The sequence below is a fragment of the Pleurodeles waltl genome, chromosome 11 (genome assembly GCF_031143425.1).
Source record: "Pleurodeles waltl isolate 20211129_DDA chromosome 11, aPleWal1.hap1.20221129, whole genome shotgun sequence".
NCBI lineage: Eukaryota > Metazoa > Chordata > Amphibia > Caudata > Salamandridae > Pleurodeles > Pleurodeles waltl.
The window spans coordinates 414,979,122-415,006,204 of record NC_090450.1 but is presented as its reverse complement, the minus strand read 5'-3'; the positions used below and the strand labels follow the sequence as shown (position 1 = coordinate 415,006,204).

General features: G+C 45.1%; 1 protein-coding gene across 2 annotated transcripts in view; it reads left to right on the top strand.

The window, feature by feature from the left end:
* The window catches only part of MYO7B (myosin VIIB), a 1,466,311-nt gene that overhangs the window by 987,088 nt on the left and 452,140 nt on the right, over nt 1-27,083 (top strand). For both annotated transcript variants that reach the window (XM_069213753.1, XM_069213751.1), the window contains 3 exons: nt 3,637-3,714; nt 10,300-10,427; nt 23,835-23,961. In XM_069213753.1, the coding sequence (XP_069069854.1) occupies nt 3,637-3,714; nt 10,300-10,427; nt 23,835-23,961 (333 nt within the window). The remainder of the gene's footprint in view (nt 1-3,636; nt 3,715-10,299; nt 10,428-23,834; nt 23,962-27,083) is intronic.

Below are 27,083 nucleotides of genomic sequence, written 5' to 3'. Positions count from 1 at the left end.
GTATAGAGATGACATGGTACAGGACCATATTATATCTGTTGGACCTGGCCCTTTTTGTAGTGTTATCCCCAAACTTTTTGCTCCTTCCTCCTATTTTGTTCTATCAGTTTTGTTGGCTTTAGGACTCTGGGCACTTTACCACTGCTAACGAGTGCTAAAGTGCATATGCTGTCTGTGTAAATTGTATTGGTGATTGGTTTATCCATGATTGGCATATTTGATTTACTAGTAAGTCCCTAGTAAAGTGCACTCGAGGCACACGGGGCCTGTAAATTAAATGCTACTATTGGACCTGCAGCACTGATTGTGCCACCCAAATGATTAGCTCTGTAAACATGTATCAGACCTGTCACTGCAGTGTCTGTGTGTGCAGTTTTAAACTGCCAATTCAACCTGGCAAGTGCATCCACTTGCCATGGCGAAGCCTTCCCTTTTTATACATGAAAGGCACCCCTAAGATAGGCTGTAGGTAGCCCCATGGGCAGGGTGCAGTGTATGTTAAAGGTAGGACAGGTATTGATGTGTTTTACATGTCCTAACAGTGAAATACTGCCACATTTGTTTTTCACTGTTGCACGGCCTATCTCTCACATAGGTTAACATGGGGGCTGCATTTAAATAACTTTTAAGTGCAGTTTCCCTTTGGAAGCAGATAGAGCTATGGAGTGTGTGGCCTCTGAACTCACAATTTAAAAATACATATTTTGGTGAAGTTGGTTTTTAGATTGTCAGTTTTGAAATGCCACTTTTAGAAAGTGGGCATTTTCTTGCTTAAACCATTTTGTGACTCTGCCTGCTTGTGTATTCCCTGTCTGGGTCAGACCGACAGTTGGGTCATTTGTGAATCTCCACTAGGCAGTGACAAAAAGGGGGCTGGGGTGTAGCCTGCATGGGCCATCTGGGCTGCAGTGGAGGAAGGAGCTGGCACTTACACCTGAATGGGCTAGTGCCTGCCCATACACAATGCAGTCTCCAATCCCCTGATGTGTAAGTGGAGCCACGTCTGGGCAAGGCAGAATCTTGTGAAAAACAGAGACTTTCCTTTGAAGTTTGCCTACTTCAAAGGCAGAAAGGGTTATAATTAGTGGACCCAAAAACCCATATTTTCAGATTACTTCTGGAACCAAGAGGAACTTCTGCCAAGAAGAAGAGCGGAAGAGCTGGAGAAGTATCTCCCTTTGCCTGTGACTGTGCTTTGCTGGGTTGGCCTGCAGTTGCTTCTCCTGTCTGAAAGAGGACACAAAGACTGCACTTTGTGTTATATTCCTGCTTGTGAAGAATCTCCAAATGCCTGGACTGAGCTTGCCTCCTGTTTTGAAGTCTCAGGGTCATCAAAGACTTCCTTTGCCAGCACTTGGACTCTCTGCTCAGACTCCTGCCCTGCCAAGCGGTGCCCTATCCAGTCCCCTGGCCCTTGAAAGGTAAAGCTGGTAGCAAAAGCCTGAAATCGACATACAGGATGCCGTGCGGGGAAACGTTTGAAGCACCACCTGCATTACGGCAGTAGAAACGAAGTAACCCCTGGCAGCACAGTTTTTCCATCACCGTGTGGCTGAATTTCACACGCATCTCACCAGGCGTCAAAATCACCATGAACCTGCTTGGATCTGAGGTGCCCCACCCGGCAACCGATGCATCGCTCTCTTGCGGGAGAGACAAACGACGCATCGCCTACCCAACCGGAGAAGAAACGACACACGGCATTGCTGACTTTTACGATGCACGCTTGCCTGTGCAGCTTTTTTTTTACACAACCCAGGTCTTTTGTGTAACAACAATGTATCCATTGCTTTCTATGGAGTAAGACTCTTTTTATTTTAAAAATTAATATCTTGACTTGTGTATGTTGGAATTTTGTCAGTTTGGTTTTGTTTGATTTAGATAAATATTGCCTATTTTTCTAAACTGGGCGGTGTCCATTTTGTAGCGTACTCACTGTATTACTGTGTGTTTTGGTACAAATAATTTACACATTGCCTTTGAGATAAGCCTGACTGCTTGTGCCAAGCTAATAAGGGGGTGAGCAGGGGTTATCTAAGTATGTATCTCCATTGCCCTGACTGCCAACCAGAGACCCTGTTTCTAACAATATGTATCCAATATACTCTTTCTCTGTAGTTGACTTCATTTTAATGCAGATTAAAGTGCATATGTAACATACTGAGAGAACACAACTCTTCCACCACTTTCAGTGACAGATTATAGCCAGCCAGTATGCACGTGGTTTTATTTCATAATATCATTTACAAAATATTGTCTATTTTGAGTAGATTTCCCATTCATACCTCCACTGGCACTATAGTTATGTAGACAATATTTAGGACATGATGTTTATGTCAGACGATATTGTTACACCAGTATTCTAGCATCAGCCCTCACTCACATTCAAGATATTTCAGACATTTATGTATTTGCTTGACAGCTTTATATAGCTCCTGAATATCGAGTGGTATACATTTGTTTTGCATAGTAACAGCAACAGTGTTACAAATGTCATGCATTGAAGAGGAAATTAAATATTAAGAGGGGAAATGGAGCGAAGAAAAGAAGACAGTGAGACTTCTGTCTGGTAAAGGGAAATTTGCTGCAAGAACCTTTATGCCAGCACAACAATGAATAGATCATCGGGTCTTCCTGGTTATTGAACAGTACTCAACAAGTAGTCTGCTTACCGAATTTAAAAGCTTTGCAATTTATTGATTGAGTCAGTCAATAAGGTATTCTAATTCTATTCACTGTGAGCACATAACTTGAAGATTTTAGTTTTGTGTTAAAAATTAGATATTATATTTGGGTGGTCCGACGATGTAATAACCCAGAGTCATTCACTGCAGCAAAAAGTTTATGGTAGACTGTACAATGAAGCAGTATTTCAATTCCGTTGCTTCACACTTCAACCTGTCAATGTGTGGGTCATCTAACACTGTGTTCTCCCCCCCCCCCCAAAAAAAGAACTCAGAATTTAAAAACGCAAATACCCAGAGCAGGCGTGATGTATCGCTTTGAAGAACAGTATTGGTTCTCCCCTGAATTTAGCAATCCTAGTATTTAAGGAATGTAGGAAAATAATCCCACGGCCATTCTAGATCATCAGCTGGCAGCTCATCATACAGCAAAGCCTGCAAATGTTTGGCATCAAACAGTGTCTGGAGGTTCGGCGCAGTCTGCATTCCAAGATGTAGCAGAGCATGCGGCGTCTAATGGTAGGGCAAATCCTTCATTCCGTGAAGAAATATCCTAGCATGCAGTTTCATTCTGTGAAGGTGTAGCACAGTAAGCAGTAGTGTCTGCAGGTAGAGCACCGCCAACATCCTGTGAAGAAGTTGCACAATATGCAAGGTATTGAGGTATAGCAACATCTGTAGTCTAAGGAGATTCAGCATCTCAAGCAATGTTTGGAGGCAAAGCATACTTTACATTCAGTGAGGTACAGAACAGCATTCAGGGTATGGGGGCATAGCACAGCTGCATTCTCGGAAGATGAATGGCTGCGTAAGGTGCCTGGAGGAACAGCAGACCCTGCATTCTGTGAGGACGTACCACTGCATGCAGAGTCTGGTGACAAACCCTCATTTGGTTTCTCAGTTTAGAAATATGCACAACTAATCTGGTCTCATCTCTCCTTGTGTCTCCTAGAATTCAAATAGGAAATGGAAAGGCTCAAGAAAGATCTCCTCCATGAAGCTGAAACGATTTTCCAAATTATCTGAGAAGGTGAGTCTTTGATTCATATACGTTTCCTTTAAGTCTTGCTCTTTGATGATATTAATCTAAAGCTTTCTCCCAAAGTCTGAATCATTATATCGTTTCACATCACGTGTTGTTTTTGTGGTATTATATCCAAAGATACCCCTATAAAAAAGAACACTACCAACTACATTTAAATACGACTTTAAAATGGAACACATGGATGGGTGAAGTGACAATGAAAGTTCACTGTATGATTAGCAGCAATAATGGGTTACCACCCGACAACAGGAATCACTGACATAGACTACAGTGTGACGCACAATCTGTCCTCTTTGGTCATAATGCCTTTACTAAATGGTTATTATGCAGATTTCAACTCTTCATTTCAGTTGTTGGTCTCATGCGCTTACACACAGCCTATCTTATATCATAAACAGTGTTGTGTCCTCTCACTGCTTATAAGCACAAACAGCTCTGTATCCATCGTAGGGGCAACCTATAGCACAGTCAGACAAGCCACTCTGGTAGAATGTCTCACACTTGTAGTATTTACCAAGCACCCCAGGCCCACATTTATGATATTGCATGGTGTGCGTCCATCCTTATAACAACAAACTACCCTACTTTTGTCTTAGCACATCGCTTCATTCATTAACAAGTACAAATGGTCCAGACCTATCAAATAGCCCACCAACAGTGCCTACCTACAAATATGTCTTTGCCTACAAGGTATGTCTCCATTTCTTTCTACACACACACATCCAACAGTTATGTATTGTCTCCAGTGTTTATCATCACAGACAATCTTTCCCCTTTCGTAAGATCTGTCTTCAGTATATTCTGAGCAGCCTACCACTATCGTGACATTTCTCCTCCAGGGCCTACCAGCACAAACAGTCCGCTTCCGGTTGCATGGTAAATCTTCAGTGTTTACCATTCAGTCTGAATGACTGACTTAGACTGTCACTGAATATTTTGATTTTAGTTTTGGTCATTGATGTTCTTTTCTATCTCAGTGAGTTACCCCTCCTCTTAGAATAATGTGTGTATCTATATACCCACTCCTGCTTTTCGGTGACCAGTAGGTTCCAGACGTCCACACAGTTTGAAAGTTCTGAGAAATACTCTATATTGTATATACTCTAAGGGTTACCTGAGGAAAGGAGTGCTGCTGATTATTAAACCAAAATATCTTTTCTATAGAGAGGAATAGACATTTAGGGGGTTATTACAACTTTGGAGGAGGTGTTAATCCGTCCCAAAAGTGACAGTAAAGTGACGGATATACCACCAGCCGTATTACGAACATGTTGTGGTGTGATTCAGTGATTGATGGTCCTACTGGCTTAAGTCATTTATAAAGATTTTAGCCCAGATTTAAGAATGCCTAGCACCTCCTTAAACACATTAACGCTGTTTTTTATGATGCTAAAGTGGCCCAACAAGGTCAAATTTACCGCGCCACAATTACAAAGTGGCACAATGTATGCATTGTGCCACTTTGTAAACCCTTGTGCCACATTATGCCTGTGCCAGGCATAATGTATGGAAGGGGGGCATTCCCCCGTTAGGTGTACCACAAAAATGGCGCAGTTGAATCTAAGAGATTCCACTGCACCATTTTTAGTGGCTGTTTTTAATGCCTGCACAGAGCAGGCGTTAAAAGCGGGCATACCATTGTTTTCAATGAGCCCCTATGTACTCTGCAGGATTAGTGCCAACATTTTGGCCCTAATCCTGCACAGTACGTCAACGACATCAAACAATGTTATGGTATTGCCTCTACCCTGCGCCATGGTGTGCTGTATATTAAATACGGGGCACACATTGTGGTGGTAGGAGAGGCGTCAAACAGCTTTATTTATGGACTGGAGATGGTTTTCAAGATGAAAATCCAGAAGTGAGCATGGCACAGGAGGGTGGGAGGGGCATATTTACTCCCTATGCAACTGCTCTAAGTCTATGTAATTCAAAGAAAAAACAGATGGATCTCAACTCGTGACCTCCTCACAAGCAGGTTCCCAGCTCCACATTTTTCCGTTGTCACTAATGGAGAGAAAGGACAGAGATCTTGTTGGTGGATTGGTTAATGTAAAACTGTTTGGATTCAAGGCCTGTTATATCCCTGGTGCTAGTACTTTGCTCAGACTAGTCTGCATCACTCTCTGGAAGAGGATGATGAAGCAAAACTCGAGACACTGAGGGGCATATTTATACTCTGTTTGCACCAAATTAGCTTCATTTGTTTTTACTCTAATTCGGTGCAAAACAAACTCCATATTTATACTTTGGTGCTAGACCCGTCTAGCGCCAAATTTATGGAGTTAAAGCAATTTTTTAGGACGTGGAAACCTACTTTGCCTTAATGAGATGCAAGGTAGGCGTTCCCGTGCAAAAAATGACTCTATGGCCTTAACGCCATATTTATACTCCCCTGCAAAAAATGGTGCAGGGGAGGGAGGAGGGGTCAAAAAATAGTGCAAAGCTTGCTTTGCCCCATTTTTTAACGCCTGGCTCAGGGCAGGCATTAGGGGACCTGTGGGCCTATTTCCATGGTGGAACACCATGGAATAAGCCCACAGGTGTCCTCCCCAGGCCCCAGTGACACCTCCACCCACACCAGAGGGACAGCGGAGGATGGGGGACCCCATCCCAGGTAAGTACAGGTAAGTATTTTCTTTTATTTTTTAAAGTGCCATAGGCGGCCCATAAAATGGGTCCCCATACATGGCACAGAGTGCAATGGCCATGCCCAGGTGACGCTGGTCTCCTGTGCTGGCCATTGGGGTGGTGGGCATGACTCCTGTCTTTTCTAAGACAGGAGTCATGTGGTATGGATGGTTTTGGGTCAGAAAATGACTCTACGCAGGTTAGAGTCATTTTCTTTTTACTCTAACCTGCCTAACGTCATTTTTTGGGGCAAAACCCCCTCCTTCCATACCGCTAGCGCCACCCGACTAACGTAATTTTCTTTTACACTAGCCTACCCTTTGCACCAGCTTGCATCATTCCATAAATATGATGCCCGGCTGGTGCACAGAAATGGTGCAAGCTGGTGCTAAACATTTTGGTGCAAAACTGCATTAGTGCAGTTTTGCCCCAAAAAGTATAACTCAGGGCCTGAAACCCTTGCACTAGTGTTTTATTATTGTGCGCGTACCCTCTTCTTAATCTTGTTTTGCACGATAAACTTTGTAGTCAAGTATAAGACAGTTCATCTTCAACATTTATTTTTAGACAGTCTTTAAATAAGTAGCCTTGCTATTGTATTATTATCATGTAGTAGTATGAAAAACAACAGAGTTTAGTGCAACTCTGCTATGCATTTCACTTGATAGCAGGCAAAATAGCACACCGTTCGAGTACCTGTTCAGTAACAGCGCCTTCTGCACATGTGGTCAGCAACCCACATGTGTATCATTACTTCCCCCCAGGATGCTCTCCTGTAAAGTGATTTGTTGGTTTCATTGAATGCACACTTATGTTTATTTTGGGATTTTCCATTCTGGCTTCATAGGGGTTGGTGGTGATATTCCAAAAGAATATGTTCCTTTGCAGAGAGGCTGTTATTGACCAAGAAATGAAGCACGGAGATGTAAAAAGCTGAACATTGAACACCTCCACACGGAGGCTACTGTAGCCAGGATGTTGTGTTTCTGGTGTGCATCAACAAATCTTTCACTGCGTCTTTCTGAAATGTATTTGAAGGAAATGGAACTGCGACTTGATTTTATTTCTCAGAAATGTTAAATACTGCACAAGTTATGATTGGATGGTTGGCCTGAAATAATATCTAACTTTGTTAGCCTCGTATTCGTGTTCACCTTTGACTTAATGCAGGAGCTCTGCTAAACAGCGCAGGGAAATTAGTCTGCTATAGGCAAGAAAATTGGATCGTCCCATAGAGATGGGCCCAAACCTGTTGTTGCGGTTACTGTACCAAGAAGGAGGAAGACTGGCATGCATGATTAGAACCTGCATTAATAAGCCCAAGGACTGCAGCGTGTTTGCTTTGAATGCTACCATAAAGATTGATGCCTTGAAGAGGAGTTGCCTGACTGGAGAATGATCTGAGCAGGGCTATGCACATTCTCTCCATGTCTGCCTGAAAGAGAAGTATCTTATGTTGTGAGTAAATCGCCAGTTGCAAATGTAGAGCAGTCCAAATAACAGAATCCAGGGGTCATGTTCCCAGAGGTGCTCATTCTTCTCTGTTCGCCCCTCCTGCTTGTGGCCTGTGGCGCTGCATGTGCAGCAGGCCCGTGCTCAGTACTTAAGACCCCACATCCCAGCACTCTAAGCCCTGACTGTGGTATGCTATTGCATGTGCATCAGAACCACAGCACCATCAGTAGGAGCAACCAGTGACACACTTGAGCCAGCCACTTTTCGTTTGCCCTACACCAGCCACCAGATGTTACATCTGAATATCAGACTCATCGAGATAGCAACGTGTAGCATTGATCCACCTTCATTGCTGAGTCAGCTCTTCTCTGATCCTCATGCTCAGTGCATGGTGTGGCTTCTTCTCCCACTTGGCTGTATCGGATTTGAAATCTCTGGGGCCACAGCTGGCTGGAGGGCTGTTTCTGACTGGGCACAAGGCAAAATGCAGTAGTGTGGAAAGAGGAAGGATGACAAACAAGAATCCTATTTTTTGTGCCTGGAAGACGTCATCCTCCTTAACCAAGCTGGTCAATTCCCAGTGTTTATTGTGTCACATTCTGAATCCAAGGCGGTGCTAACCCTTTTTCCTGTGATGTTATTTCCTGCTTAGGCCAAATATAAGAAGGCTTTGCCTTGAGATAGATGCATCGCAGCACATTCGGTTTCAAGCTTTTCCATACATCCATCACCCACTTTCAAGCCTTTTTGTCCTTCATTTGTTTCTTGCTATATTTTATGCGGCTAGATTCCTTATTGGAGTATTTATGTCTGAAGATCTTATGTCTGTCTCCTTTTCAACCCTGGCCTTGGGTAGTTTTGGTGCCTTGCTTGTCTGCCCTTGTCTCATCAAGAATCAAGAATCATCAAGATCGCCAGGGAGGTTTATTGTCGTGGTTTGTCCTAACTTGAGGGGGGGGCGGGAGGGGGGACACTTAACACCTTTCATGTGTATATTGAGTGCACGGGAGCGCTGTGGGGCTGGGAGGAGTCACCCTTTAGTCAAGAAACCAAGAGGAAAACTTGAGAGGCCGTTCGGTTTTCATTTCTTGACACCGTCTGACCCAGCCTCAGGCTTATGTCCCTGGAGAACAGTGCAGCTGTTCTGTGAACTCTATAGTGTTGCTGCACACAGGGCTTTAAGTGAGCCGTGCCTCCGGTTCTCAGACTCTTTAGTAATTAAAAACGGACATTGAAATGGGTCACCTCCGGGCCCTACATTAATGTCCTTAAGTTTACTGGCAAACATCACTGATCAGGTTCTGAACAATTCATGTAAAAACGTTACGGTTAACCAGTTAAATGATTTACTTGATTAAGCACCAAAATACCAGTCTAGTGGCACACTTTGGAATCACAGAAATGTAGTTTAGGTGTTTAAGCCACACCCTTAATTAGCCACGCCCTATGTATGGATCCCCTCACCCTTTTGAACCCCACTTAATGCCCTGGCAGCACACATCGGAAGCAGTGTGATTATAAAACTTGAATTTCAAGCAACATTTTCTGACTCACTAACACAGTACAGACGTTGCTGCCAGGCCACATAGTACAGCACCTGAGCACACCCCTGCTCCTTGTATACTTATTGAGCGTAATTTGCCTGCCTGCAACCCTAGAAGAGTCGGATTGTTCACACTGGCTATACTATACTTCTGTTATTACGTTTTAAAACTTTAAATCGAAACATGTCTTATAGTTACCATAACGATATGACATTACCAGAACACGCAAGGTTTTGTAACTTGTACCACAGGGGCTCATTTAGAGTCCAGAAGGCATTGGCTAACATTAGTGGAGGCCGTGGTTTCTGCTGCTTCTTTGGATGACTGCTTGCCATTTCTTGCGAGCCCGACCTGACCGGTAGACAACTCTGTGTCAAAAATGCACCCTTCGGTGTGGCGAAAGCACTTTAAGCACAACTGCATTCTGAGAGGCCCGCTTGGATTTCTTTTTTTGCTTTTGAGGAATACGTCTATAAAACAGATGATTGTTTCTAAGATGTAGGCACAATAATGTCTCTGGCAAGCAAGGAATTTTCTCTCTGCATGACTGACATTTTGCGTTTTTTCTTGCTAGAATTTTCACGTGTTTCAGGGCAGTACTGAGCAAGAAAAAATTCAGTGGCAGTCATCTTCTGTGACCTGGCTGCCATTTGTTGGACTAGCTGCCATGTTTAGGGTTTCTGACGGGAATGCTCACTGTCACTACCATCTGAGGGTCAAAGCCCTCAGAGGAGGTTCTCTGAATTTTATAGTGCTTGCCGGTACCTGGTTCCTGAGATTCGGGGGTACACCTGGCAAAACATGTTGCAGAGACTGGCTAGTTGACACTGGGTTTCCCCTGACCCTCAGAAGTAGCCCGACAACAGTTATTAAAACCTGGAGCATTTGGACTATCAAGAACAGGTAATTCTTTGCTGACTGTGTCTGTTACTGCTTGCAGGTTGCCAGTCAGCTCCTTGATGGGGAAGATCTGCTGCAAAAGGAGAGTCCAATCACCGACAAGCCCATGTCCAACCTCGAAAAGGTGCACTTCATTATTGGGAATGTGCTCCTACGGCCTGAAATCAGGTATGTGTACTACAGAGGTAACCACCGATGACACCCTTCTCTTCTGAACACGAATGATTGTCTTAGTTAGTATCTGCCCTCCAAATATTCATATAGTGTTTTTTAGCAAAGTACTTGAATAGTAATAGTGCACTGAACAAACACAATTTCTTAGTGATGACATAATGTTCACCTGTAGATGGGATGTGACTTAGAAAGATGACAGAGTAGAGTTGGACTAGAATTTCAGTGTGGAAGAAAAAGGCCGTGGAAGAACAGTGGGTCCATGAGAGGTGTTTTAAAGGTGTTTCAGAGGGAGTGTCAGTGTGAGAAATATATTTTCTGGTTGGCTAGTGTATGCACTTCAGCCAGCAGCACCCAACCCTCCAGTCAGGGCAAGGAAGCTACACACCCAAGATAACCTCTGCTTACCCCCTTGGTAGCTTGGCACGAGCAGTCAGGCTTATCTCAGAGGCAATGTGTAAAGCGTTTGCACAACACACACAACACACATGACACAGTAAATACACCACAAAGAAAACACAACAACAAGTTATATAAAAATAAACTGTATTGCATAAAACATAATTAGACCAAAGACAGCATTTATCAGAAATAGACTGCTGCATAAGCAATTGTCAAAACATCACACAGGAAACTAGTACTCTGCAAAGGCAAGCAGTAGTCAGATAAACATATCGGTTACAGGTATTTTGCAGCACAAGCAGTAGTCAGGTTGTCATTATCATCAAGAATGCACGTGTCAGAATAGACATATTATCATGAATGGCAAGACATCATCATGAATGCACATAGGATGAAACATTGCCCAATTGGTAAGTCATCATTACGACCAACGTAACTGCACAAGGCATGAAAACACTACCTTATTGCATGTTTCCTAGAACATTAGCCTCCCACTGTATACAAAGCCAACCCTGAAAATAGGTATGTCTCTCCCATCATGGCTGAAATGACATATCACATGGCTGAATGACATATCAGATGACTCAGGGTCATACAAAGCCATATAATTAGGGTAAAAATGTAATGTGGGAAAGTAGCCTCGCCAAGAGTCACCAACTCCACCCTCTACCTGAAGATGGTGGCACGTTTACGCTTCCTTGGAGGGGTCCTCCCATTAGTGGAGCTATCCTACGACTAGTAGGGGAGCTCTTGCGCTCCTACTATCATAATGGTGTAGTTCTGTAACAAAAAGGGAACTGGACAGGTACAGGACCTCCATTGAGGGTCCCCCCACTGCCAGTCCTGCAAACCATCATATGCATGCTGAGACCATAACGCCTCAAGGGTGAATCTCCCCAGTGTCAAGGCCCCCCTTCACGGTAGGACGACCTCGGGGGGAGGAAAGTGGGCCCATCTACCTACGTCCTTGGTCGTGGACAGTTCTCTGCTCAAGGTCCCCACACCTAGTCCACGACACTCACGGGCCCGGAGAAGCCTCTCTGGGCTCTCCTGGTGTGATGAGGGGTGGGCGGGGCAGCTCCAGCCAGCTCCGTCACTCCTCGTACACCATGAGCTGAAAGAGTCTCTTGGCTCGGAGCACAAAACTGAGCCTTCCCGCCCAGCTGGCAGGAATCATTTCCTGCCTGTCTGCCTGGCCTGCGTTTCTTGTCTCCAGAGGGCCCCAGGAGAGCAGGCTTCTCAATTTGTAGTGGCTTAGGCCCCGGCCTTGGGAGCACCAAAGCAGGTGCCGTCTTATGTCCTGGGAGCACCATGGGGAGCGCACTTGTCTGTGCTAGTTCCCCAACTCCTCAGGACCTCTCCCACGGCTCCAGCCGCGTCTGGTGGGGATCCCCCTGCGGCGGTGAAGAGGCAGAATAAAATCTGCTCCCTCTCATGGCTTAAGGCTGCTCTCTTGTTGTAGAGGCCCCACTGAGGGAGATTCTTTTGTATGGCAGCAGAGTGCAGTGTTCTCCAAGGTGAGAGGGAGTGCGCTGGCTCAGAAGTCCTGCTGTTTTCCATGGCACTCATCCCATGGTCGCACAATTTGAGGGCCCCGCACACGGTGGTCCTGGTCACCTTAGGGATGACATAAAGCGATCCACAGGTGCAGGAATAGGAGAGGCTTTCACCACATGCTAGAGAGGGGGAAAGTGGTGAAGCACTCCTCATATACTGATAGGAAGCATGACAGCCGGCCGGACTCAGAGTCTCACAGCCAAATCTGGGGTAGTCAGTCCCAGGAGAACTTTTGGTGGCACCAAGGGACAGGAAGACCAGCACATGAAGGCAACAATAGTGGTCTGTCTTGGCAGCCCATCAGAACCTTGGCAGTCCAGAGTCAGGGAACAGGCTGGCAACTGGGCAACACACAGAAAAACAATCCAGATGAGTCCTTTAGGCGACCCAGCAAACTCCAGGTAGCAGACTAACAAAGGAAGAACAGTCCAGATGAGTCCTTTGAGCAGTCAGACAGTCTCTCTTGCCAAATTAGTCCCAAACCCCAAAAGTGTTCTACAAATGTGGGGGACAACCCCTGTACCTATACTGATTTTGCTCAGCTTCCACAATAGGGTGAGAGGGGGTTACAACCAACACTACCCGGTTCCAGGAATGTCCCCTTTCTCCTCCAGCACTGGCTCCAGACATCAGCAGGGGATAAACAAGCCCTTAATGTGAGGCTGGGCCACAGCCTTTACAGATGCAGGTGTGCCCCCCCCATACCTCTCCCAGCCCAGGAAGGCCATATAATATGCAGATACACTCTTGTGACACCTCCACCCTCCCTGTGTACAGGCTGTCTGAAAAGTATGCACAAAGCCCAGCTGTCACTCTGCCCCAGATGTGGATTGGAGTCAAGTTGCAAAACACCAGAGTCATAAGCACAGAGAAATGCCCACTTATCCAGTATTGGAAATGCCCACTTATCCAGTATTTCATAGATTCACTTGCTTGAATCTTCCCCATTGTCAAAGTGGGAGTCCAACGGTATCCTATAGAGCATTAAACAATACCCACAGAGGTTACAATGCAAATAGACCATAAATTTGCTAGTCTATCCATGTCCTTTTTTTAAAAATGGACTAAACCTGACTCATAACCAATCAGGCGACAACAACCTCTAGAACACTTCCGAGAGAAGCTCCCTTCCTCAGATTTTCACCGCATGTCGAGTGTGAAGGGAGTCTCCCTGAGCTGTGCTTAGTTTTTTCCACAGATTACTTCAGATAAGGTTTGGACTTTCATTTAATCCAATTATGTCTGATTCTAAAGGCCTCTTTCGTCCCTGCAAGACTTGTGGGAAAAAGAGAGATCATGTGGATGATCCACATAAACTTTGTATCTATTGCCTTCACCCTACTCACAAGGCAAAGGAATGCAAACTCTGTCAAACCTTTCCACCAAAGACTTTGAGAGACAGGGAAGGCAGATTATTGCTGTGGCTACAGAGAACTAAAGCCCAAAAGACATCATCTGATGAAGATAGTGATTCTGTCCCTAAGTCACATAAAAGGGCTAGATCTCTGAAGGGAACTTCTGAGGAGAGCAGAAAATCCCTTAAAAATCAAGGGATTCTAAAATGAGAGAGAAAGAGAAACAATCCTCTACAGAGGTAGCTTCATCTGCTCCAGCTACCCCTTGTAAGCCACAAAAGCAAAAATGACAAAAATCTCCTGTCTTAATTCCATCGACGACGAAATCACTGTCGACGGCAACATCGTTGACGACCACCATCACCACTGAATCGTCAACGAGACCATCTACGTCGATGACGACAACAACATCTTCAATACAGTTTCCAATATCGTCTACGAGAACCTCGGAGATGCCTAAGACCTCGCCGATGACACAGTCGACAACATCACCGCCATCAACGACCCTATCATCGAAGGTCCCATCGTCGATGGTCTCACCGTCGACGATCCCACCGTCAACGATCCCACAGTTGACGATACCACTGTTGACTATACCACCGTCGACGATACTACCAACGTCAGCGAGATGGACAATATTAAAAATAAAAACATGCCATAAACCGACCCTGGCATACACAACAAACATTTCATCCCTTCTCCCAAGTCACCTTTTAGACATGGAAGAATCAGACGAGGAAGGACCTTTTTGGCCAGCTCACAGTCCTTCAGAGCTCCATGTTAAATATCAGGGACCTGAGGAAGAATATTATGGAGGTGAGCAAATTCAGGATTTTGAGGAATACTATCATCCACCCTCTACTCACAAGTACTCTGAGCAACAATACTATCTGGAATTCCCTCGTTCTCAGGAACATGCACTTATGCCTCGCTCATTAGTAGTGGATCTCCAAGACATGCTGTCGGACTACAGACGCCGCTTTCCTCCACAGACAGGGGTACCACCATCCACCCTGCCACATGCAGTTTCTATTCCGGCATCAAATATACTGCCCCCAGCTATGCCCAGAATGACAATCCTTCTACATCGGAGGATGAGGCCAGGGAAGAAGGCGAATTACCGGCTCAACCAGACGACTAGGAGGATTACATTATTCCTACTCCATCTCCACCTCAACACCCTCCGGCTGATTGCCCTCCAGAACACACTGGGGGGGGTTTCATTCTATTATGGAGAGGGCGGCGGAAAGATTTCACCTACCCATCACAGTGAAGCATTCGGATTGCTTCTTACATGATTTTGAGGATCAGGTGTGGAAATCAGTAAGGTCCATCCCCATCATTGACCAGTTATGGCAGGAAGGTATTAGAATTATGAAGAACCCCGCTACAGTGCCGGCAGTCCAACCCCGTTTTGACAAGAAATACAGGGCTCCTGATGATTCTCCTGCATGCCTCATAGGACATCCTAGGCCAGATTCCGTAGTTTCACAAGCTGCACAGAGATGATCTAAAAATCCAGCAGCCCCTATCTCAATACCACCATATAGAGACGGATGTCCCTTGACACTATAGGCAAAAGATTTTCCCTTATGTCGGCCGTTACAGTGAGGGCTGCTAACACTTTGGCTATCCTGGCATGATATGATAGGCAGATGTGGTTCGTCATCAAAACTATGATTGATCTCATCCCAGACCATCAAAGACAGGACGCAAACAAGATCTTGCAAGAAGGAGAACAAGCCTCTTCTGAAATAATTGACACTGCCATGGATATAGCCTCAACAGGGTTTAGACAGTTGGCAGGCGCCGCTGTTCTAAGGTGTTAGGGTTGGCTCAAAGCCACTTCATTTCGACCTGAAGTGCAGACAAGGATTCTGGATATGGCATACGATGGGGATATGCTCTTTGGCAAGCACGAAGCTCTTCTTGCCATTAAAACAGACACTTACACCACTAAATCCCTAGGTACCTTGCAGTATAGAAGACTGTCTTTCAGAGGGGTGAGGTTTTTCCACCTATACAGGTTCATACTACTGCTCCCAGCAGTTTCAGACTTACCAATTTCAATACAGAACATCGCAATCGTATCGCCAACCAACTACCACTGGTTTCTCTAAAGAGGGAGCTCACCGTGGGACCTCACATCAACCCAGAGACACGGGACATTAGCAATGATCCAGTCCAAGTACCAGCTGCTCAACCTTCCCAGCATCAAGTAGGGGCAAACATATCCAAATATCTCCACAACTGGAAAACTGTCACCTCGGATCAATGGGTATTGGACAAAGTGGCTTGTGACCACACCTTGAATTCGCATTAAAACCACCAACCAATACCCCAAAAGGGGCGCATTCCCCTCATCTTCACTTACTGAAAAAAGAGACCAAATGATGCTTCACAAAGGAGCAATAGAAAAAGTTCCAGTGGCTCAGAGAATGAAAGGATTCTATTCGCGTTTTTATCTTGTGCGATAGAAAACAGGGGAATGGAGACCTATTCTTTACCTGCAGCATCTAAACAAGTACCTCCGCAAGCAAACATTTAGAATGATCACTCTTTCAGACAGATTAAATCTCCTAAACAACGGAGAGAATATGACTTCTCTAGACTTGGAAGATGCTTATTTTCATATCCCCATTCATCCCAAGCATCGCAAATATTTTCGGTTCACAGTGGCTGCTACTCACTATCAGTTTCGAGTCCTTCCCTTCGGACTCAGGTCCGCTCCACGCATATTCACCAAGTGTCTAGCCCCAGTAGCAGCCGTTCTCAGGAAGCAAGGTCATCAGGTTTTTCCATACCTAGACAACTGGCTACTAAAAGCGGCAACTCCACAAAAAACACTTGCAGCAACAAAGGACTGCATTGCGCTCTTTCAAAAACTGGATCTCACAGTCAACAAAAGAAAATCTTTCACAAGGCCCACTCAGAGAATGACGTTTCTTTGAGCTATTCTGGACATGCAGCAGAACAAGGCTTTCCTTGCACAGGAACTACAGAATCGGCTGACGTCTTTGGCCACAATTATATCAAAAAGAAGGTCCATTTCAGTGAGGTTGTACAAATCGTTCTTAGGTATTATATCTTCCACAATTAATCTAGTACTAAATGCACGTCTCAAAATGAGACCGTTACAGGAAGAAGTACAAGTTCAGTGGAACCAGTCACAAGGATCATCGAGAAACGCATTCTTGTTACGCCAAAGATGATAAAGGCATTGAACTGGTGGGCTCACCAGTCTCATCTTTCTCAAGGCCTCATGTACACTCCGTTAGTCCCACAGTTTACAATTACGACGGATGCGTCATTGGAAGGATGGGGAGGTCATCTCCAAGATCTGCAGATCCAGGGAAAATGGTCAAACCATCAAAAGCTGATGCACATCAACAGCTTAGAACTCAAAGCCATCTTCCTCACATCGCAGGCATTCCTCCTGAGGATAAAAGCTTCTCAAGTGCAGGTGCGGACAGACAACACAACCAGCATGTATTATAGCAAAAAGCAGGGAGGCACAAGATCCTTAACGCTCTCACAAAAAGCTCAGGAACTATGGAACTGGCTAACAAGGCACACCATCTCCTCGAACGCGGAACACGTCTCAGGAGCGCATAACACGTTAGCGCATGCACTCAGTAGGGCCAACAGCGATTGTCACAAATGGGAACTGAATCAAACCCAATTAGACAAAATATTTGAAACATGGGGGAGACAAACTCTAGATCTTTTTGCAACGAATTGGAATACCAAATGCCAATTTTACACAAGCTGGGATCCCCTTCCAGGGTCTTGGGGGAATGCCCTTTCGATGCGATGGTCCGGGATCTTTGCATACGCTTTTCCCCCATTCCATTAATTCCCAAAGTCATAGCCAAGATGAAGGAGGAATCCTGTCGCCTAATACTAATCGCTCCCAAATGGCCCAGGCAATTTTGGTACACGGAGCTTCTTCTGATGTCAGGATACACACTGATACATCTTTCTCTACTATCAATGCATCAAGGGGAGATATTGCATCCAGATCCGATGTCACTGCACTTGCAAGCATGGCTCCTGAATCCTTGTGTTCCAGCATTTGAAGATTACTCCAGAATGTAGAAACATACTTTCTAAAGTGAGAGCAGACCGTACAAATAGAACTTATCGACTGAAATGGAAGCGTTTCTCATGTTGGTGTCAACAACATATCTTGCACCCGTATGAGGCTTCTCCAGAACAAATATTACCTTACCTGTTAATGCTAATGAAATATGGGCTTGTACACTCCTCAGTGAAAGTGCATTTGGCAGCAATTTCAACCTACAGACGCTCTTCAGACACGACCTCCCCTTGCTCCTCACCATTAATTAAACAGTTCATGAGAGGTTTATTCAGTGTCTTTCCTCCAGTAATGTTGCCTCTTCCTGAATGGCACCTTAATGTTGTACTCTCACAATTAATACAATCTCAGTTTGAATCTATCCATAAGACAGACCTCAAGTTTCTTACGTGGAAGATACCTTTCCTACCAGTGGTCACTACCACCAGGAGAGTCAGTGAAATCCAAGCTTTCACTACACAAAAACCTTTTCTGAGCTTTACTGAGGATCTCGTCATTCTCAAAACAAATCCTAAATGTATTCCTAAGGTTCATTCTCAATTTCATCTGAATCAACTAGTTATTCTCTGGACATATTTTCCCAATCCAATATTACCAGCAGAAAAATCCCTACACACATTTGATGTGAACAGATGTCTTAAGTTCTATCTTCAATGAACTAAAGCCTTTCGCAATTCTGATCAATTATTACTGTCCTATGGACCTGGGCGACTGGGCAGTGCAGTATCAAAGACAACAATAGCAAGATGGTTATCGGCAACCATTCAGTTCTGCCATTCTGCAGCAGTAAAACCTCTAGAAAGGTGACCTAGAGCACATTCAACAAGGGCAGTATCTACCTCTGCTGCTCTGTTTGCTGGAGTTCCATTAGCACAAATATGCTGTGCTGCTACTTGGAAGAGTAGCCACTCATTCACAAAGCACTACTGCCTCCAGTCCACGCATAGAACGAAAGCGGCTGTGGATCAAGCAGTCCTACGTAGTCTGTTCTAGTAAAATGAGCCTTTATGGTATGATGAATTTTATTTCTAATACTGGTGATTATTTCTATTATGGTTATTGTTATTATTATTACTATTGTTATTGTTACTGTTACTGTTATAAGTCGAACATTTCTGGATACAGTTTTGTGTTATTATGACTACTCTATATAAGTTATGATATATGAAATATAAAATTCTTTCTTTCCCACCATCCGCTATGATTTTATCATACTACATAGCTACTACTGCTTGTTATTCTGATTCTAGCATGTGAATCTATGAAAGATCCAATACTGGATAAGAAATTAGTTATTTACCTGTAGCTGCAGTTATCCAGTATTGGTATCTTTAATAGATTCACATGCGGCCCACCCTCCTCCACTTAGAGGCACCCTTTACTAACTCAGGATACATAATTCACTCTAGTGCTGAAAATCTGAGGAAAGGAAGTTCTCTTGCGAGTGCTCTAGAGGGTGCTGTCGCCTGATTGATTAAGGTTCAAGTTTGGTCCATTTTAAAAAAAGGACATGCCTAGACTAGCAAAATCTGATAGAGACTTCTAGTTGCAGATTCCGTACCTTTGAATTTCCCCAGCCGTCAGACTGGATCTGGAGATTTTTCTTCGAGCTGTACCTCTGCATGCCGTCAGGTGGCGTTGGTCAACTCAGTGTGCGTCGTTGGTGTCGTGCTCACCGTGAAGACGTCACAGTCATATAAAGGGGGCATCCTGGCCCGCTGAGGTCAGTTCTTTTCTTTCTGCGCCAGCCTACGCGCAGATCAGGAGAGAGCCACCTCAGTCATTTTTTGACTACGTTGACACTTTTCTCAATTTTTTTAATGAGTTTGTGGATGCTTCGAGGGATGTCTGGCAAGACCAGATTCAAGCCCTGTGACTCCTGTCACAAACTATGTCGGAGACATATCTGCAACTCGTGTGTCTTTGGTGGCTGGAGCGCGATCATGACAAAGTCGTGCTCCGAGTGTCTGCCCATGAACCCGAAAACTTTGAGGGAGCGGTCCCTAAAGCTCGTGGCGGTCAGACACTTGACTCCGCGGCGCTTACAGTCCCGTTCGCGAGGAAGGTCTCAAGACTGGCCGTGGAGTCACCACCACTCCTCGTCCTCCAAGTCATCGGGACATTCATGTCACAAAAAGAAGTCCAAGAAGGATAAGCATTCTTCGACTTCACCCCATCGATCGGATGATACGACGCGGGAAGAGCCTCAACACTCTAGATCTCTGTCAACGGAGCCTTCCTCTGGGTCAGCTCCGCACTTCCCCAACTTCCCGTGAGCTGGAGCGACCCTTGCCCAACTTAAGGAATTTTACGAGGCCATGCGCCTCATTTTTGGGCGGTCCGACCCACCTTCGGCGCCTTCAGGCACTGGTGATGACTTTGAAACAGGGTTTCAAAGTCATCGGCTTTAGCCACGGCTCCGGAGGGCCCCTCTGGATCCAATCGTGGATCCCTCCTGATGCCGGTAATGCCACGGAGACCTTCCCTGACGTTGGGTGAGACGTCAATGCTCCCGATGTCAGTTGGGCCCACAATCGACATTGATCCCATTCTCATACTCGATGACCCGGAGCGGGAACGATGTCGATCGACGCCAATTCCATTCTATGGAGGGGACGCTGGACCCTTTAGAATACCAGCTTGACCCCTCAAATGGACTGTGGCTCCATCTGGAGGTGACGCAAGGTCTCTTCCTGCAGTGGGGAGAACCTTGGTTAGACTTGTTCGCCTCCGTAGAAAAACGCGCAATGTCAGCTGTTTTGCACGTTGGAGTTTCCAAGGTGCCACTCGCTCGGGGACACTTTTCGTCTGCGAGTGGAATTCAGGCCTCCTATACGCCTTTCCGCCTATTCCACTTCTGCCCAGAGTTCTGAAGAAGATTAGACAAGACCGGGCCCAAGTAATACTGGTGGCTCTGGACTGGGCACAAAGAGTCTGGTATCCCGAGCTTTTGAACATGGCCATAGTTCCTCTGCTCAGACTGCCCCTTCGGGAGGGTCTTCTGTCGCAGCAGCAGGGTAGGGTCCTCCACCCAAACCTGTCATCTCTGCGGCTTCATGCATGGAGATTGAGCGGCGACAGTTGACGTCTTTTTACTTTCCCCCTAAAGTCTGTGACGTTATCTTGGCAGCCAGGCATCCCTCAACCAAAACTGTATATGCCTGTCATTGGAAGAAATTTGTGGCATGGTGCATCGAAAATTCTGTGGATCCTCTATCTGCTCCTCTTTCTCAAGTTCTTCTCTTTATTCTTTCCCTTGCCCGGCAGGGTTCCACCTTGGGCACTCTTAAGGGACATCTCTCTGCTATCTCTTCTCTTGAGGTTACCAGATCAGCCTTCCTTATTTAAATCTTCCATAGTTGGGAAGTTTCTTAAAGGCCTCCCACATCTCTTTCCTCCTATCCCATTCATCATGCCCCAATGGGACCTCAACCTGGTCTTAACATACCTTATGTGTACCCCGTTTGAACCGCTTCACAACTGTCCTCTAAGGCTCTTAACTATAAATGACTGTCTTTTTAGTTGCCATTACTTCTGCCCGCAGAGTTAGTGTACTCCAGGCTCTGTCATCTAAGCCATCTTTTCTTGCCATACATCCTGACAATGTGGTGCTTCGCACAAGGGCTTCTTTTCTACCTAAGGTAGTGACACTCTTCCATGTTGGACCGTCCCATCACCTTGCCTACCTTTTATGCACCCCCACATCCCTCTCATGAAGAGGAGAGACTGCACCATCTGGACCCAAAAAGAGCCTTGGCGTTCTATCTTGATTGTACCAAAGACTTCCAGGTGGAGGATCAACTCTTTGTGGGATATGTGGGTGCAAAGAAGGGGAGGGCGGTGCAGAAGTGGACCATTTCACAATGGGTACTCTTATGCATCAAAATGTGCTGCGCTCTGGCTAAAAAGCAACCTCCTGAAGGTTTGTGAGCTCACTCAACCAGAGCTGCTGCTGCTACCACAGCACTAGCGTGGGGCGTTCCAGTCCTGGATATTTGTCAGGCAGCAATGTGGGCATCACTGCACGCTTTTACCAAACACTACTGCCTAGACAATCAGGTGCGAAGGGACGGCTACTTTGGCAGTTCGGTCCTGCAGGACATTTTGGTGTGATCTTGGTTTGCAGCCCACCACCGGGGATGGTATTGCTCGGGTATCTATTCAAAGGTAAGGAATCTGCAACTAGAAGTCTCTATCAGATGTACAAGTTACTTACCTTCAGTAACAAAATGTCTATTAGAGACATATTCTACTCGCAGATTCCTTACCGACCTGCACATCCTCCCTGCACTGCGAACTGATTTCTAGGGACAGGAACTTCCCCTTAAGAGCTCTAGTTTTGGCGCACCACTCTCAGTGTTCTTCATGGCTCCGCGCTACTGGCGTGGAAAGTTGTCAAAAACTGACGTCAGCGCGCCGGGGTGGCGCCTATATACGACCGCAACGTCATCATGGCGAGCACGACGCTAACGATGCCCGCAGAGGTGACCGATGCCACCTGACGGCGTGCAGAGGTAGTGCTCGAAGAAAAATCTCCACATCCAGTCTGATGCCTGGGGAAATTCAAAGGTAAGGAATCTGCAACTAGAATATGTCTCTACCAGGTATTTCGTTACTGAAGGTAAGTAACTTGCACTTTAAGGCCTATTTGCATTATAACCTCTGTGGTTATTGTATACTGCTTTATAGGATACCATGGGACTCTCACTTCGACGACGGGGAAGATTTAAGCATGTGAATCTATGAAAGATACCAATACTGGATAAGTGCAGTTACAGGTAAGTAACTATTTTCTTTCTAAAAGTGGCATTTCTATAATGGTAATAAAAATCCATCTATACCAGTAAGCAGCATTTCTCACTAGTATTCCAACCATACCAAACATGCCTAAGTCACCCCTCATATATGAAATACTATGAGAGGAGCAGCAGTCGCAGTAGTGACAAACTACGTGGGCTGTTTGTCACTACCAGGACATGTAGTACATAAAGAAACATGTCCTACCTTTTACATACAAAGCACCCTGCCTATAGGGCTAGCTAGAGCCTACCTTAGGGGTGACTTACATGTAGTAAAAAGGGGAGTTCTAGGTCTGGCAAGTAAATTTAGATGCTAGGTCGCTGTGGCAGTAAGTGCGCATGCAGGCCCTGTGGTGGCAGGCTGGAGACAAGTTTAAAAGGCTACTTCTGTGGGTGGCGCAAGCTGTGCTGCAGGCCCACTAGTAGCATTTAATTTACAGGCCCTAGGTATACCACTGTACAGGGGACTTCCAGGTTAATTAAATAAGCCAATCATGTGTAAGCCAACCATACCAAGTTTGGAAGGGAGAGCACATGCACTTTAGCACTGATCAGCAGTGATAATGTGCCTAAAATCCTAAAGCCAACAAAAAGAGGTCAGGAAAAAGAGGAGGAGTAAGGCAAAAAGTTTGGGAATGACCCTGTAAAAAAGAGCCAGGTCCAATGGTCAGTAAGAGGTTTGAACAAAGGAGGTTATGCTCATAGACTTGGGGTTTAGTTGGGGAATTGGAGAAGTGAATTGGCTTCCTGCTTACATCATTTGCTGTCCATAGGTTTACGTATTTTCTGGTCATCTGCCACCAATGAATATGTGTATATTTCAGCATATACAAATGAGTATTTTGAAGGTCCCTCTGCAGGGCTGAGGAATGTGCTAGACTTTATACAAATATTACGTGATAACAAAAGGGCAGGAGACGAGTGAATAACTATGTTTCAACAGTGGGTTAGGGACAAAAATTGTGTATCTGCAGCAAGCTGTTCGATTATTTGCGTATTCCACCACCACATCCTGTAACATCAACATATTAATCTTCGTAGAGTTGTGCTGCATTCTCTAAATTGTTGATATTCTTTCTGGAGAAGTGAACCTTCAGAGACAGCCACTGTTCCAAGGAAATACTCTAGTGCATCACACTTGTTCTAACAGATGAGTTTTTATTGGTGTTTTTGACTATTACCTTTGTTTCAGGGACGAGGTATACTGCCAGATCTGCAAGCAGCTATCACAAAACCCTAGGTCAAGCAGTCATGGTCGAGGGTGGATCCTCATGTCGCTCTGCCTCGGGTGTTTCCCACCCACTGACAAATTCTTGAAGGTAATCTCAGCCCTGAGGAGTGATAAACATCTGCAAGCTCTGCCCATTACTCACTCTCTAACACCTTTTCCTTACACCTTACTTACCAAGAAGACTAACTCCTTGAGGGATTACTCAACATTGGGACCTCTTCCTAGTCCCAGATCTGCACACATCATACGGACTAACACAGACATACAATGACATTTTAGGTGCCACTGTGTTTTACTGAAGGTGTTAAGAGTGCACATGTTCACGTCAGACATTACCACCAACTAAATAACCAAATCGGCAAGTAACAAGACCAAACACATCAATAAAAATAAAATGTTCCCCTCACTTCTCAGCCATTAAGTGTAAGAGCCACAGGTCTATAACCTCTCAAATGAGATTGATTGGTTCATTTGTGATTAATAATTCTTCTTTTTTCGTATTCAAGTTTCAGTATGGAAGACATAGCAATAGCAGCCCCAGCCATAGCTTCATCTACAGTTGGGGAGCAGTGTACAGCTTTGTAAGATACAGTTCTGGGATTCAACCATTAATCAACAAATACTGAGTTAGATAGCTCAAACTGGAAGGCTCTGTAACAGAAAAACTAAACCCCCACCCCCACCCCACCATTCCCCCTAACCTCCAGGCAGTGGAAGCGTGTCTCTTAACCCCCAAGTGACCAATTAGAGGAAATTCTAAGTTCAGCAAAAGAAAGGTTAATTTCAGTCAAACAAGTCAAAAGGGTGCCATCTAGTTGGGAAAACAGTGCTGGGTAGGCAGTACACATCAGCTCCCACTTGGCCTCAAAGTGCAAATGTGTTCCATTCATGTCACAGTAAAGCTGTTCCACAGCCAAGAAAGACCAAATTCTGTGGAACCAGAGTGAGTGGAAGAGTCTCTCCTCTCTTCCAATTGTGTGCTATATATATCTACTGGGATACATCTGGTGTAAGTATGATGGGTGTAATGCTATCAAAGCCATACCTTGTAATAAATCTATCCTGGATAGATGAAGAAGAGGCATATATGTCCCGCCCCAGTCTCTCCCATTGCTTCTAAGTAATCTGTATGCCCATTAATAGCTCCCATGTTTGGTTATGTTTTCAGATCCATGTGTCTCCTGGGACAATAAGAGTTGTTAAAGGTTAGAAATAGTACCTCTAGTACCAAAGGGCTTAGGAAAGAGAGTTTCAAATGGGGTTTTATCTCTTGGGACCAATTGTTGGACCTCGCGGGACATAACCCAATGAGGGATCAGAGTACAATGTAGGTGTTCTTTCTCAAATCTGTGGAACTCTGCCTTGCCTTGCAAAAATGAATTAAGAGAGGAAGCACAAAACAGATTTGAGATCATCTGGAACCTCCCTCCCTCCATGCTTTTTACGGCAAACTGTCTTGTGCTGGGGTAAAGGCATCCTTATTATGAATTGGTGTATGAGACAAAGGATACATTACCAGCATCACAGAGGTGTCTCAGACCCTCAATGTCATGCTCATGGGGGTACCAAGATGTGCATTGGACGGTCAGTAATTTTTCTCCAACCAAATGAAGTCCCACTGCGGTCTGTGGACTACAGTGTGCTTCACCTTCCTCCATTTCTTTCCTGACCATTTCACCATAGTCCACAGCTGTGCAGCAGCATAATAGTTGCAAATACTCGGAAATGCCACCCGCCCTGCCTCTCTGGGATGAGTTAGTCAGCTACGAAAGAGTTTAGGTGTTTTGCCCCTCTGTACGAAACACATCAGACTCCATTGGAATTGATTTCGATTTTTTTATTATTATTATTCATCTTTCTATTGCAGATATATAAAGCAAGAAAAACAAACTTGTGTAGCATCGCAACTCAGCCATAAAGTGTGCTTCCCCTTTAACCCTCTCATGCATCCCCCACCCCAACCCCTCATGATGTTTCTGAAAATGGTAAAGTTTTGTGGTGCCGGGAAGTCCCTCCGGTGCTCTCCAGAGGGACTTAGAGACCCCCCTCCGATAGTCATTTCATCTACTCTGTATTTTATCCCACTTTCTGGGACATCCTCTACCCACGTAAACCACCCTCTCCACTATAATATACCAGTCCATATCTTTTTTTCCAGTCACGCAATTGTGGTGTTCATTCAGCCATCCAAAGATGTGCTATGTTACATTTAGTAACTGTTAGGCCCAGAGTTACCCGGATCTGGATCATGCGATCTCACCCCAACTATTCAAGAGGCACCACTTAGCCGAGGCCTGCCTGGTATCTCCACTTATTATATTGAAGCAAGTCACCACTTTCTCCCAGTATTGCTGAATGAGAGGGCAGCTCCACAGTACGTGAAAGAAGGTTCCTACTTGACCACAGTTTCTACAATACAACACAGCCAGCATTTTCCCCATCCATTTTAATGTGGTGCATGCGTAGTAGCTCCTATGCAAAACGTTTAGTTTTGACTGGTAATCAAAGCCCTCTCCTGGAAAACCAAATCAATAGAAAACAACAACCTTCAAAAAAACATACATGGAAGAGGGGGATATTATTACCCCAGAATGGCAGCAATCGGATTTAAACGGCTGTCCCTGAAATGGCCTAGGAGAGACCGAGAAACCTCGTCACCACTGATTTCTTCCGCTGGATCAGAAGAGGTAACATGGGTTCACTTTCTCCTCCCAATGCAGCCAAAAGCACAATGAAACCTGTCCCTTCTGGAGTCTAAGACAAAGAAGTGAGTGTACATTGCCATTGAAAATGGCATCTTTTCCAATAAGCACCTGCTAATAGGTGTGGGGGCACAAATCGCAAAGGGCCGTCTGACAGCTCGAGTTTCAGTGAGACATAGTAAAACATTTCTAGAGGAAGCAATGTTCCATTGATTTACAAAGCCTTCCTGTGTCTAGATGGAGCCATTCTTGATCCCCTAGACCATCTCAGACTTAGGCGCAGTTCCATGGGGAGATTGGCCAGTTTGGGCTGCTCCTGGGAAACCGCTCATGCTGGGAAGAATCAGGGCTCACCCAATGATTCCAGCCATATGAATCCTTACTAAGGCTCTGTTGGTTCTAGCACCACTGCTCTGCCATGTGTCAGGGGCTCAACAACAAAAAAGCCCCCTTGGCATTTTATATTACACGTCGTTTACCATCAAGTTAAAAAAAACAAAGTGGAATG